This window comes from Anarrhichthys ocellatus, unplaced genomic scaffold, assembly GCF_004355925.1.
Source record: "Anarrhichthys ocellatus isolate YVR2014 unplaced genomic scaffold, GSC_Weel_1.0 scaffold157, whole genome shotgun sequence".
Classification (NCBI taxonomy): Eukaryota; Metazoa; Chordata; class Actinopteri; order Perciformes; family Anarhichadidae; genus Anarrhichthys; species Anarrhichthys ocellatus.
Genome location: NW_022280187.1, coordinates 173,648 through 188,240, shown reverse-complemented (window position 1 = coordinate 188,240; position 14,593 = coordinate 173,648). Strand labels below are relative to the sequence as shown.

Below are 14,593 nucleotides of genomic sequence, written 5' to 3'. Positions count from 1 at the left end.
GTGCTGAGAGGGCCGGATAAGAGAGGAGAAAACGAGGGGAACGGAGTGATTTGGGAAATCACTGAGTTGGCTGGAAAGCCCCAAACCTCTGGGAATCGCGACCACCATGACCACCACACACACAGACATTCCTCCCCTCAGTAGAGGAAACACGGGGAGACAAATAGGCAAAAAAGGGAACGGTGTACGTCAAAGAGAGCCTTAGATGGGCGCGGTGGTGGTTTGTACTGAGAACAGATGTTTCTGTTGCAGGGTCAGGAACATCAAACCAGCGCCGACCATATTGAAACACTAAGATGAAGGCTATTCATCATTGCAGTGAGACCGGAGCCAGATGGAGGAGCGACTAAGCGAGGCCACATTCCATTAGCTCCGATTAACGCCTCTTAGGGCTGTGATGATGTTTATGACAGCTTTATGGTTTGATGCGGACTAAAATTCCATTAATTTCATCACAGAGTTTAAAAAGTGTAACCAAAGCAAAGAAATGATTCCCTGGTGCTCACTTAAAACAATGTTCTATTGGACTCCTGGAAGTGAAATGTATTACTTATTATTATTGTTGTGGAAAAAAACATGGTAAGGACCAGATGTTAAAACATCTGTCTAAATGCCATGGCCTTCCACTCGTGTGTTGATCAGGAGGGATTTTTTCTTAGAAAGAAGGAGATCGGAGCAGTCATCTGTAAAATGATTCATGTTTCTCTGTGAAAACTTCAAGCTGATGCCTGCACACATAGCAGGGACGGTTTACACACACACACACACACACACACACACACACACACACACACACACAAGCTTGTGAATGACAGTTAAAATTGAATACAGTCCTTTATGAAGAATCATGTGAAATGTTCTACACTCAAAAACATACATCATTATCAACTAAATTTCACATATACATCGATACATTCTGAGGAGCATAGACGGCCCCGAGCTCGTACGGCGCACAAGCACAAGTCCTGAAATGATCAGAATCCATTGAATGTTACACTAGTGCTCTGTGAACACAAGTTTCTGTTGTAAGACCTCGTAAGGCCAAATCTTTGACAACAAGGACCTCTGCTGAATAAAAAAGAGAACTGCAGAAGCATTGACTCCCTTCAGCTGTCAGCAGCAATCAGTGGAGGCTTGTGGTAAAAAGCAGATATGTTCCGATACCATTTATTCCTTCATAATATCGATTCTGATACCTGAACTTGTGTATCCACCGATACCGATCCGATACCAGTATGTTAAAAACAAAAAAGGTGATAATTCCCTCTGTAATATCTATTTTATATTGCTGTGAAAACATCTCCTTCAAACAACTGGATTTATTCAAGTTTCTCACCAAAGACATTTTACAAAAATGAATTTGAACACATCATAAAGTTATCATTTCTTTCAACTAATACAAATTTTCACTCAATTGAATCATAATGTAACTCTGCTGATTTGTTGTTCACAATGTAGCATCATCAGGGTGCACGAGTGTTTACAAACAGGTGTGTAGTCCTAGTTTGCCTATGTGCGATCAGGCAGGATATACAGATCAGTATATCAGATCAGATACGAGTGGCACATGTTTTTTATTGTTTCTGTTTTGCGTAAATAAATGATATGATATGATAACGTGATATCAGATCGGTGATCAGAGGCATTATCGATACTGGTATTGGTATCGGAACAAGTCTAGTAAAACAGGAATGAAAATAAAACTTCACATACAATTTTTTTCCCCCAGCGCTCCATCACTGTTTGAAAGGCAATCTCCATAACTCCAGGTAGACCAGCGTAAAGAGCTCTGGTGGGAATGTATCCAAGCCAGCGCAACACAGAGCAATCAGCATATAGCACCTTTGCTTTGCGGAGAAAATCTAAAAGAAACAGCTGCAGACACGCTGTGCATCAATGTCTTCTTGGGAACGTGTAACAGCAGCTTCCTCTTAAAGAATTAGAAAAGAAAAGAAAAAACTTGCAGTCCTTTGATTTCACTTGAAGACTCTTTTTTTGTCCCCCTGACAACATGCTCAGTTTATCTAAATGGGGACAAACTTTGGTGTGCAAAAGCAGTACATCGCTAAGGACCACCGATGGAAGGATCTTCATTTCAAGTCTCAGTCGTCTACCACAGCCAGCTGTCTAGATGCTGGACGCAGTAACAGGACTGTTCCAGGATGGCAGACAGCTCCCCGTAGCCGTCCTCTCTCCATGTGGGAAGCAGCCGCTCATTGTTGAGGGCCTGAAGCTTGGGCGTCCCCTCCCGGAGGACGCAGTACAGGCAAGGCCACCGGCTCTGGATCCTCAGCCTGGTCCTCCGGTCCAGCGTGATGCCACGGACGATCTTCTTGGCGCGGAGCTCGCGCAGGGCGGGGAGCCTCAGACAGGAGAAGACCAGGCCTCGGCTGGGCGACACGTCCAGGAACTCTAGGGATTGAGATTCCAGGGTGTACGAGATGCCCAGGTTCCTGAGCGGCACCAGGATCTGTAAAGTCAGGGACTTCAGGTTGGGTAGGGATTTGGTGAGGGTCTGCAGTGTTGTGGGGGTCACCCCTTTAAAGACCCAGAAGTATTTGAGCTCAAGGACGCGGAGCTGCTGGAACTGGGTGAGCAGCGACACAGACTCGTCCGACCAGTCGAAGTGCAACCGCATCTTGGAGACGCGCGGGCAGCTGTGGGTGAGTTTGGTCAGCAGCTCCTGAAAACTGGTCACCTGTAAAATCAAATCAAAGCGGTGAACCATTGTCTGTGTAATCAGAGACATGTTGCTATGGAAGAGGACACATTACAACAGTGGTTATCAATTTCTGTCTCCCAAGCCCAGCTTTGGAAGACAAAAAAAGTCACTCCTGACATGAAATTATTATTATTTTCTTTTTTTTAATCTACCAGTAGCAATACTAGCATGCTTTTTTCTTACATATTTCTCTATAGTTTAAAGTTTGCACAAATAAAAAAAGTTGCTTGATGAGAAACAGCGTTTTCCCCCAATAATCTGTCCATGTTGGAGCTAAATTTCATTTTACGGTCTGAAGAAGTCTTGATAGCCTTGCTAGCATCACGGCACTGTGAATCACATCCATAGCCTTCGTTTGCACACGCATTTGGACCCATAGCAGAAAATCACTGGTGAAACTAATGACAGTAACGATGGCTGTAGTTTACAACTGTTTAACATCACTACAAGGAAAAAATGACTATCCAAAATCTATAAAATAATCTCTGCATCCAACCGAACAATATCCCTTCCTTCATAAAAATGGGAACAAGACCTACAAATCGTCCACAGTGCCGACTTTTGGACTCAAATCTGTAAAAACATCTTCTCCACATTAACAAACACAAACATGCAACTCATTCCATACTAAATTGTCCATAGAGTACACTACTCAGGGAAAAGAATGTTTAAAATGGGATTCACATACTCTGAAATGTGTCCGCCCTGCCCTCAAAACACCACAGACACCTACCTACATGCATGCCACATGGGACTGCACACCAATTACACAACTCTGGCAGAACATCACCGACAACCTCTCTCTCCATTTGGGCTGTCACATTCCACTCTCCCCTACCCTCTGCTTACTTGGAGACACATTCAACATTAACCTAAACAACCCATCCAGTAGAATACTCTCCATAGCTCTAATCATCGCCAAGAAAACCATCCTCATGAACTGGAAATCAAGACACAACATCAGCACTACAAATCAAAACAGTTATCAATGAAAGAATGATCTGCCTCATTAAAACAACAAACCGCTGACTTCATTTGGAATCCATCTGTCAATACCCTTAACTCTTAAATTCCACACAAATTTCACTCATCAACCATCCACAATAAAGATGCACACCATCATATCTGCTATCACAACATGTACCATGATCCCTAAATATTCCGTATATGACATTCACAAACATACAATCAAACCCCCCTCCCTCTAATCTATCACCATCTCCTGTCTCTTTATTGATACTATTATTAATGTTTTGTTTATTATTATTATTATGTATCATGTTACTTATTGTTATTAACATTATAATTATTATTACTATTATCATAATTGTTATTATTATTGATATCATTATTATTAAAGCTATTTATCTTTTCACTCTCCCTCCAAACTGCTTGTGAATATATTTTTTTGATTGTTATTATTTTCTTATTTTTTTTATCAATTTATTAATATGTTTTTTAATTCGATCTTTCTTTTTTTCATGGTGCTTACTTTCTCTTCGCTACTGATGATATTATTACTACTTTTTATCACTATTACTTATAATAATAATAATTATTATTGTCATGCCATTATCATTATCATAATTCATTACCATTATTGCTGTTTATTTCTCTTATTATCTTTTTTGTGTTATTTATGTATGTTTACAATTACTTTTATTTATTTATTTTTCTACAGTCATTGCACAACCGCACGCGTACACACACATGACAAACCCAATCAATCTCCTCACACAACTCCCCACCCAACCCCTTGTCCTCCTGTGTGGTGGCTTGTTGTGGTGCTGGCATATTTGGCATATAAATTCATAATTACTTCTACTTGAATTATTATTATGCTTTTCTTACAATCGGATGTCATTTTTCGTGTTTTTTGATTTTACATTTTTTTCTAATGCATATGTGTATGTATATATATACGTATATATATATACAAATATATACAATGTATAGGGATATTGTGTACATGTACAGTATTTGTATATTTATGTGTAGATTGAAATATATCCCATATTACTACCTAACACGCGTGCGCGCACACACACACCTCACTTTTGAGTAGCTGGAATATTTTGCATTTTTGCCTCTAAATGATTAACTGGATAACAACATTTGCTATTAATCATTTTTTGTTGATGAACAATTTAGTTTCAGCATTACATAACATTACATTGCTTTTATTATGTCCACCCTCTGTGTATATGCAGTATATTGAAAGTAGGAGGATCAGATAAAAATACAAAGAGGGGCTGCAATGAAGAGGAATAAATGTGCAAATTCTCATTATTTGTATCAGGCCTCATCATTTTGTCATTACAGAAGAAAATGACAACATATTTGTGCATCAAGCAATGCCATTTATATCATTCCATTATCCAAACCGCTTATCCTATTCAGGGGCACTGGAGCCGATCCCAGCTGACAAGGGCGAAGGCAGGGTACACCCTGGACAGGTTGCCAGTTTATCGCAGGGCACATGTAGAGACAGACAAACATTCACGCTCACATTCACACCTACAGGCAATTTCGAGTCTCCAAATAACCTAAGCTGCATGTCTTTGGACTGTGGGAGGATGCCGGAGAACCCAGAGGGAACGCACGCTGCCACGGGGAGAACTCCAAACTCCACACAGAAGGACCACCCGGGATCGGGGATCAAACCCGGGACCCTCTTGCTGTGAGGTGACAGTGCTAGCCACTACACCACCGTGCAGCCCTCAATGCCATTTATCACTTTTTGCAATCAGGACATGTGAACATCCGTAAAAACTAGTTACCTGGTCCATCTTTGTAATGCTGTCCTGGTGCGAACTGGAGCTGGAGTGGACCCTGAGGTCCAGCGGCTCCAGCAGAGTAAACGTCCAGTTCAGGTTCAGGTGGCTGAGGTCTCTGCAGTGGACGTTCTCCAGCAGGCGACTCAGTAGCTCGCACCACTTGTTGCAGCGATCCCCGAGGTCAAAGCTGGCCTTCAGCGTGAGCAGGCTGGCCCGCCGCGAGATGAGGTGATGGGTGTAATGGTGGACCCAGGCCTTCCACCTCTCGAACTCGCGGTTGGAAACCAGCAGCCCCTCCTGGCCCAGGTGGAAGACGCCGCGGCGGGAGTAGTCCGCCACCCGCCACAGCTTCCACGAGCGGACGAGGCGGCTCCAGCTCAAGCAAACCAGGGCACAGCTGCATTTGTCCACCTCGTTCAGGAAGGACAGTACGTGCAGCTGGCACTCCACCGGCAGGAAGTTGAAAGGGAAGTGGTTGTCCGCTGCTTTCCGCCGGCTGCTCACGGGGACCAGGGGTCTCTTCTGCGGCGACATGATGAGAGATGATGAAATGATATTGGTGGTCATTGGTGGAGGTCAGAATCTCCACCGGGTGGTCTTGCGGTCTGGCTTTGCCATAGATATCTCTGGCCTTGGGAATTCTATAGAGATAAAGAAAGGAAACAGACAAGAAAATAATGTAAGATGTTGATTCTCTTGTGGGAAATAACTAATACATATCTGGTTCATTAGGTGGTCTGTGTGCAATAGAATGCGGTTCAGTTTGAACTGGTAACGTTGTATATGTAATTATACCATATCATGTGATGTATCACCTTTAAAGTAATGTGTGCAAACACGGTTGGGTGAAAGTTTTAGTTGTAACTAAATAATAATAACAACTTGATATTTGCAAAGTTCACCAACGAGCCAGTTTCGACAACCAATTGGTGTAAAGTTAGTACTTCGACAGTTTCCCCGTTGAAACTCTGTATAAAATGGCACTTTAGTGAAGTGACTCCTCGGTTTGTAACATGAGTCAGGTTATCTCTTCTGCTTTTGCTGACAGTTACCTTTTGGCTTCTCTCCTGAATAACGGGACCTTTCTTAGACTTACAGTGGCGTTATGGGACTGTTTAGCACCGTTATCGAGACAGAAGTCGTGTTGTTGTTGTTTGTTGTTTATTTGATTTAATATGGACATCACAGTTGCATTAGAATTGTAACATACATTTATGCACAGGGACTAGATGCACTGCGTTAAGTGTTTGTAGCGAAACGCTAATTTACAACACCTGTCCACAGGAGGCTTTTACAAAAAAAAGTTAAAATCGAAAAAAGAAAAAAAGAAATAAATACATCCACAAAGCACAAGTGTGTTTACAGGGGTAGCCATGATTTAATACCTCTATTAGAAACATTAAAATTGTGTTGCATTTTCTTTACCTTCTGGCCAAGCGGCTCCCTCCCGTCCCCAGTTTAAAAAAGCTAACCTGCTAGAAGCTAACGTTAGCAGACAGGAGACAAAGGAGTATAACATTTAACCTGAAAACACAGAGTTGTTGCATTTTTTCGAAATTGCGTTGTATCCGAATGTATAAGGAACTGTAAAGCAACTTATAGAAATCCAGAAGTTTAAAAAGCAAGAAAAGAACAGTATTCAGTATGTCGAACAGTTTAGATCTGTTGTTGTTTTTGTTGTGGCTCGCTGTGATGGCGTCATCAACGTGCGTCGGGCTGCCCGTTTTGTACCACGGCGTTGCGCCTTCGGAGGCGGGCGGAGGTAATGTTTGAAAGTGTTGAGAATAACAATTGTTCTTGATTCGATGCCAATAGTAATATTTTTGCGAATCCATTAAAACATAAATCCCAAAGAAACGAAGACAGTGTTTGTACGAGTTGTTTGAAGAGCTCAATCGGATTTAAGAGGGTGTGAGCGCCCTCTGTCGGTGGCTCATAACACAATGTTGCGACTTTTCCGTTTGATATAAGATATATATCTCCAAAGGGAGAATTGGTTTTCACAGTGTGCCTCCAGAACATAGATAGGCTCCATTTACATACAACAACGTACAACCTACATACATTACACATTACAATATGGCCGTCACTCTGATGAACACTTACATGAACCGTTTAACAACAGCATATTCACTGCTGCCGATATAGATTATAATCATCATCAATCAACATATCATCCGTCATTGTTAATATACATCCTACACGCTGTATATACAGTATATAGACATCTTTACGTGTACTACTGTACATACTCCTCCAGTCCACGTACATCCACACAGTATTGTTTGTTTATTTACACTATTTTTATCATAAGAACAGTTGACTTGTATATATTGACGTTTTATTTCTTATTTCATTGTTGGTCATTGGTGCTTTTTGAAAATATATTTTATCATATTAATATTAATGTAAATACTATTTTATGTCAGTCGTGACAATTCTTTACCTTTATTTTTTCAGTTTTGTTGTCCAGTTTTCTGTCTAAGTACAACAAGAGAGAATGAGTCAAATTCCTTGTATGGGCACACGAACTTGGCAAATTAATCAGATTTTGAAATACATTTGTACATATAATATAGTGTGTTATTGTGCGGCAGAGGTCACAACTCAAGCATTAGAATTCAAATTATTTACCGTTGTTATTTTCTATATGCAAATTACATGTTTTTGAAGCGTGTTTTTTTTCAATTGTGATTTATTTATCACCAGTAGATGGCATTCTAAGTATGCAAAAAAAGAAAGAAAGATGAAAGTAGTGGGCTCGGTGATAAGGTTGACTGACTTCAAGTAGCATCCTCTTGATGACGCAGAGCGTCTCCTATACAGGTCTGGTGTTCAACTCAGAATATTTGCGTTTCATTTCTTCTTTTAAGAACCAAAATGAAAACCAAATTTATCAACGAGGTTTCCTCCTCCCCCTCCATGTCGCTGGGTATCATGGTGACCGAGAATGCGCTGCAGGTCCAGCCCGACACCGAGGAGGACTGCAAGGAGCTGGACCGCCTCGACCAGCCCGACCTGGATACCCAGCGCAAGGCTTATTTGTGGTGCAGAGAGTTCCTCCACGGAGCATGGAAAAGCCTGGCCAAGGACGAGTTCCATATCACCATCATAAGGTAAGCCACGCTCACTTGCTTGCGGGGTGGAAGTAGGCCCCGATTGGTCGAAGCTAGTGTGATAAGGCTGCTGTTATACATCTAGTCTCGTGATGTAAACCGTTGAAGGGCAAACTCGCCCTAAATAAGGATGACGTATGTTATTTCTATAGTAGGCCTTTAGTTTTAAGAACAATTATTAAATTATAAAATAGCTATAACTTTGTGATTCTGTTTAGGCCAGCAGAGAAGGCCTTGCTGGCCCTGACGGCCGACCACTGTGGTCTATGGTGTGAAGTCGCTTTGGCGGACACTCGCACCCCCCGCAGATGCGTCAAGCACAAATAAGGCATCACAATTAATCGCAGAAAATCATGCGATTAATCGCGATTAAAAATTGTAATCGTTGCCCAGCACTAATATATATATAAAATTGTCAGAAAAAATACCTTGGTCTTTAAAGAGTTCACCATACATTTTGACAGTTCACCACTTTTATTAGTGTTTATAAGTTTGAGAGTCTTGATAAATTGTTTAAATCTAATGAAATTGGGACTAGCTTTGAAACTGTATGTCTCTACTAATATGTTCTAACATTAGAATTCGTCTGTAATCGTCTGTTGGATAGCCCCTGGAGGCACTGTTGGGTTTGTTTTGGTCCTGAGGGTCTGTGTCCGAGCCGACCAATGAGGGGATCGAAAGTGTCATGTGACCCCTGCCGCCCCGCCCAGTCTACATCCCTTGTAAAGCGGCGCGTCCTTCATAGTTAAATCATACCTTTTCCAGTAAGCGGTGACTCCTACATCCTGTCCCCGTAACCTCTCAACCACGCCAGAGAGACAGTTCGCATTCTACCAACGAAAAAAGAAAGAAAAAAAGAAATTCATTCACAGAGACAAAAAAAAATTTGTGGCCGACTCGACTGCGACACAAGCCAGAGGCTACACATCCGTTTACTCGTTCAGTGGGGTGTTCAACTCAGAATATTTGCGTTTCATTTCTTCTTTTAAGAACCAAAATGAAAACCAAATTTATCAACGGGGTTTCCTCCTCCCCCTCCATGTCGCTGGGTATCCTGGTGACCGAGAACGCGCTGCAGGTCCAGCCCGACACCGAGGAGGACTGCAAGGAGCTGGACCGCCTCGACCAGCCCGACCTGGACACCCAGCGCAAGGCTTATTTGTGGTGCAGAGAGTTCCTCCACGGAGCATGGAAAAGCCTGGCCAAGGACGAGTTCCATATCACCATCATAAGGTAAGCCACGCTCACTTGCTTGCGGGGTGGAAGTAGGCCCCGATTGGTCGAAGCTAGTGTGATAAGGCTGCTGTTATACATCTAGTCTCGTGATGTAAACCGTTGAAGGGCAAACTCGCCCTAAATAAGGATGACGTATGTTATTTCTATAGTAGGCCTTTAGTTTTCTATATGAATCTGATACATACATCTCATTTTATACGAACCTCCCCTTTTAAAATGGTGTTTTGGGACATTGGGAGGCCAATAACTGTGGCATTTTTTAATTATTATTATTAATGATTTTTTAAACTTAAGCTGCTATTTTAGTTGTTTCAAAATAGGTTTGTTTTTAATTCAAAATCTCTTCAACCTTGTCCAAAAACTGCTGCTTTAATTCTTATGAAATGATCTATTGTGGCACGACATCTGGCCTCACACCTAGGACAACTATTTATGTAAGGGATTACAGGCATTAGTTGAATGAGGTAATGTAAGACTATAATGCATCCTATTCTATTATTATGTTGCCTATCATGAGCTCAGAAAGCACGATAAAGAGAGACGCAGTGAGAGTTTTCTTTTTGAAGCCCTATCTACATGTAACAATGTCCCACCGTCTTGTCTGTCCCCCAGGGGTGGTCTGAGCAACAAGCTCTTCCTGTGCAGCCTCCCCGACAGCCTGGACACTGTTGGGGACGAGCCCAGGAGCGTCCTGCTGCGCCTCTATGGGGCCATCTTGCAGGTGGGAGCCACATCTCTTATCAATTGTTTAAACACTGTTGTTTTACTGCAGAAAAAGAGAGCAACAAGTAAGCCAGACTCTTCACGAGGATGTGTTGCCGTGTCGTAAAAACTACTTTCCCTCAGTAGTTTGTAGATATTAGTCTAATTGTTAAAGTTTAACTGCTTTATTTAATGAAATTAAGTGCTGCTACAGACCATTTCACAGTTGTAAAAATGTGTCCCAGTTCATTTCCTGCCGCGGTGTATGTGAATGACATAGGCCGTCAGGAAGTAAACATGGACACGGGCTATTTGCCGAGCAATGCAATTGCATTGAAACAGTCCACACGGCACACACACATACAGCAGCAGAAAAGTAAGAACTGCACACTCCGGTATTTTTTTTTAAACTTCCTGTAGAAATGTTTGACTTTTATCACAGAGAGGACTCAAGTAACTGGGGTCAACGGTCAATAAGAGCTGATAGTCACAGAAACAAACAAGATAAAACATACAACTGTGTGATGTGTCTCCCCCAGACCTTGTTGTGTGTGAGTGTGTGGGTGTCTGCAGCTGATATGCTTATGTGTGTAAGTGTGTGCGCGTGTTAGCCATTGTTGTACATGATGATGTACCCCCATGGCTGTACATGCATGTGTTCTTTGCCGTAGGCTTCCCAAAGGAGCGTGCCCTCCTGGGTACTCTTGTTCCCAGGTGAACCCACCAAAAAACACGGTACAGTATGAGATCCCTGAAATCTCAGCCTAATACAAAGACGTAACACACACTGACTCATGCAGCACAACACCCGGCTGGGAAGACACAGTATGCAGGGAGCAACCCGAGCGCCGAAAACCCCTCTCTTGTCTGTCTCCTTTCTTCTTTAAAAATAACTCGTAACTCCCATTTATCAAGAAGTCAGCTGAATGTTTTTTAAGGGTGACTCGGCACATTTTTTGCCGAGAAAATTCAAGTGTGTGCGCAGTTTCACAAAAGCGGCTAGATAATGTATCTCTTCTCAGCTCGGTGGTGTTAACACAGAGAGGTACAGGTGATGTGGCTGGACTGTCCAGAGTTCATGATCCGGGTATCAGAACTACAAAGATAAGCCGCTTGAGTCAGCCTCACCTGCCGCGGCGCACTGATTTCATATTGAGCGACAGGGGATCATGGGCTTCCGAGCAAAACGGCACATACTAATCTTCTGCACGCTGTTGGCTTCATCCTGCCGCGATACATTAAAAAAATAAAGACGAAACAAAAGACGCCGCGATATGGTCCTGTCCTGCTGCTCCCTCAGCCTTAAAATTTGCCCAATGAATCCTGCATTAGGTATTAACTAAAGACCATGTAATAAAAGCCAACGGCAGCTTTTATTGCCAGGGATGTCTGAGAGAGAGCTATAGTGCTGTGTCCTTCACCAAGGTAACTGTAGCCGTCTCCATCAGGACAGTAGCACGTCTCAGGAATTAGTCCTGTTTAATCAAAAAAGCTAATATGATTCAGGAGCTTTATGTCACCATCAGAGTACACCGCTACTAATGATTAAACAAAGCCTAATTGCACTGGAAGCGACGTTTCTCAGCAATGAAGATATGTGAATAGCATGTTGGATGATTGTAATTATAGATAAATAGATATATTTTTACCCCCGGTTATAATAGACCCTTTTACAGCTGTTGCAAACAAAAATGTGCGTTTACATGCTGGCAACAGAAGTGGCATTCTTCCCCAGCCATCCAGACGAGTTAGTGAGCTTTAAACATTGAATTGAAACTGTCACCAGCACCAGAAGGTCTGGTTGGTGTATGTTCGGTTGTAAGAATCGACTCAAGTTCTACAGAATTCCGTTAGGATTGCGACCGTTTCAGAGCAACGGGTGTTTCAGATTAACGAGTGGCTGTGTTAACTGGTGACTTTCAACAGAATGCATCTTTGGTTGCTCGTAGTAGATAAAAAAACACAGATTTTAAAAATTGATAAAGGACACTGTCATGTTCTGTTGGTGTTTTCAACAGCCGGCGTTGCTACGACGCATTCGGGTAAGTCACCAATTAACACGGTCACAGGTTAAACCAAAACACTGGCATCTATGGCTGCTAGCTATTAAACATATTGACGACCACTGGACTGTTTTTATCACCCATTTTTAAACTGAATAAAGTCAAACCTCTGAGTCTTTGTCATGATGTTTGACATTGTAGCTTGTAATGACCCGACTTGCAGCTCGTAATGACCCGACTTGCAGCTCGTAATGACCCGACTTGCAGCTCGCAATGTCTCGACTTGCAGCTCGCAATGTCTCAACTTGCAGCTCGCAATGACTCGTTGGTGTAAAGTTACATGCTAGGTTTCTTTACCAAATGCATGTTTATATTGGGATATTAAATATTGGGCCACTATTTAATGTATTCTACCCACTCACTAATTGAACACGTATCTGGAAAGTCCATGTGTTTAGGTTACATTCTCCATTTTTGCTGGTTAATGTTCTTAAAAGCTTGACAAGCTATTGCACTCGCCGTACTTCCGTTGCCAAACTGTGTGCGCACACCTACATTCGTCTGTATTGTGTAAAAGGGTCTATCCACAGTAAAATGTCACAACCAAGAGCAGGTTTAGTATTGAGCTGTAGAATACAGGACCATACAGAAGTTATCTCCGAGGAGATAACTAGGTTTGGATGTTGACCGCTCATGGACAGTTGACTGCTCATGGACAGCTTCACATGTATTCACGGATAGTTCTTTCCTTTTTCTTTTGTTGATAGATGTCCTGTAATAAAGGGGATTCCCGACAGTCAAACAAAGAAAATCTCTTTCAAGTAAGTAACTGGTGATGTGCTCCTCTGCCCGGAGTGCTGCACTGTGTCCATCCTCTCACCAACTCCCCTGATGTGTGAAAACATAATTTTGCTTCTGCTCTTTACTCGTGTTCAACTGTGTCAGGATGGGTTTTTTCCTCTGCTCTCACACAGTCTTCTGAACTCCTGAGGCACCAGTTGTGTTCAGAATCCATTTAACACCTGTTTCCACTTATTGTTTCCTGGCAGAGCACGGCTGTAAGAACTGAGTTGCTACAGTCACTGATTTCATTCAGTTTATACTTTAAAGCAACCTGATTCGGGTGAGACACTACAGGCAGTGGTTTTCATTTACTGGTGAATTTTTCTTCCATAACACGTCTTATTTCAGACTGGTGGAAAGGAAACATTTATTTTACTACTTTGTCTATTTGCGTCTTTAGATTTCTCCTAAATTCACATTTAGTTCAAGTTACCATTAGCCTCATTTACATATTTAAACATGACATTTCAGAAAACTTACAATACAAAAAACAATTGTCTTAATGTAAGTAATCAACTGGGGAAATTTCATCGTGATGACATTTTTACCCTATTCATTCACCTGTAGTGAATTTTACAAAACATCTCTTTTAAGGCCGTTTTCTCTAAATTAGTTATTTTCTCAGAAATCTCCACTTCAGTAGCTCTTACATACACCAAACTTTACACTTTCATTCCTCTATGTTCTGAAGGTTTTTACAGAGGGGTTTGTTCATATATCATTTATGGCCTGATATAGATAACATTTTATTACTAAAGAAATAGAGAAAAATGTTTTTTTTCTGCTTTATGGAGTGATACAAAGAGATATCTAAAATTCACTCTGTAAACACTTTGACTCTAATTATTAGAGTATTATTAAAGTCGACATATTGGAGTCTAATATGTCGACAAAATGAAATTTTGAACCTTGTCAAATGTTCAGATTTGGTCTGGAAATTAATGCAAGTTAGCACTTATTTAATAAGAAAATGTCTTGTTTGCTTGTTTAAATATTTTCAGAAAATTTGTAATACAAAAAATGATTGCTGTAAATTAATGTAAGAAATCAAGTGGGGAAGTTTTTTTCTTGGTGACATCTATTAGTTAAATTATTTTACCGTAGTGTCTCCCTTTTTAAAATACATTTCTTTTGGAAAATTAAGCTCACCTGGCATTTGGCTTCAGTTCAACTAAAGAAATTCTATTTGGAACA

General features: G+C 41.5%; 2 protein-coding genes across 5 annotated transcripts; one reads left to right on the top strand and one right to left on the bottom strand.

Annotated features, from left to right (window-relative positions):
- Window positions 1-1,299: 1,299 nt before the first annotated feature.
- Window positions 1,300-7,176, bottom strand: LOC116400236 (uncharacterized). The gene is made up of 3 exons (XM_031877969.1): window positions 6,925-7,176; window positions 5,503-6,140; window positions 1,300-2,698 (listed from the first exon to the last, which is right to left on the bottom strand). The coding sequence occupies exons 2-3, from the start codon at window positions 6,064-6,066 to the stop codon at window positions 2,111-2,113; spliced, it is 1,152 nt and encodes a 383-aa protein (XP_031733829.1). The 5' UTR covers window positions 6,067-6,140; window positions 6,925-7,176; the 3' UTR covers window positions 1,300-2,110.
- A 2,149-nt stretch (window positions 7,177-9,325) lies between these two features.
- LOC116400239 (choline kinase alpha-like) lies at window positions 9,326-13,433 on the top strand. Of its 4 annotated transcripts, XM_031877975.1 has the most exons (4): window positions 9,326-9,848; window positions 10,464-10,572; window positions 11,225-11,288; window positions 13,324-13,433. In XM_031877975.1, the coding sequence occupies exons 1-4, from the start codon at window positions 9,613-9,615 to the stop codon at window positions 13,332-13,334; spliced, it is 420 nt and encodes a 139-aa protein (XP_031733835.1). In that variant the 5' UTR covers window positions 9,326-9,612; the 3' UTR covers window positions 13,335-13,433. The 4 variants fall into 4 exon arrangements, 3 of the variants coding, with proteins under 3 accessions (XP_031733835.1, XP_031733836.1, XP_031733834.1); XR_004213899.1 differs by having other exon boundaries at window positions 10,464-11,288; XM_031877976.1 differs by lacking the exon at window positions 11,225-11,288.
- The last annotated feature ends 1,160 nt before the right edge of the window (window positions 13,434-14,593 follow it).

What these genes read in the sequence shown, in the direction of transcription:
- LOC116400236 (XM_031877969.1), bottom strand. Translation starts at nt 6,066, where the DNA reads ATGACCACCAATATCATTTCATCATCTCTCATCATGTCGCCGCAGAAG. An exon ending in GCATTACAAAGATGGACCAG is followed by an intron (nt 2,699 to 5,502) that starts GTAACTAGTTTT and finishes TTGATTTTACAG; the next exon opens with GTGACCAGTTTTCAGGAGCT.
- LOC116400239 (XM_031877974.1), top strand. Translation starts at nt 9,613, where the DNA reads ATGAAAACCAAATTTATCAACGGGGTTTCCTCCTCCCCCTCCATGTCG. An exon ending in TTCCATATCACCATCATAAG is followed by an intron (nt 9,849 to 10,463) that starts GTAAGCCACGCT and finishes TCTGTCCCCCAG; the next exon opens with GGGTGGTCTGAGCAACAAGC.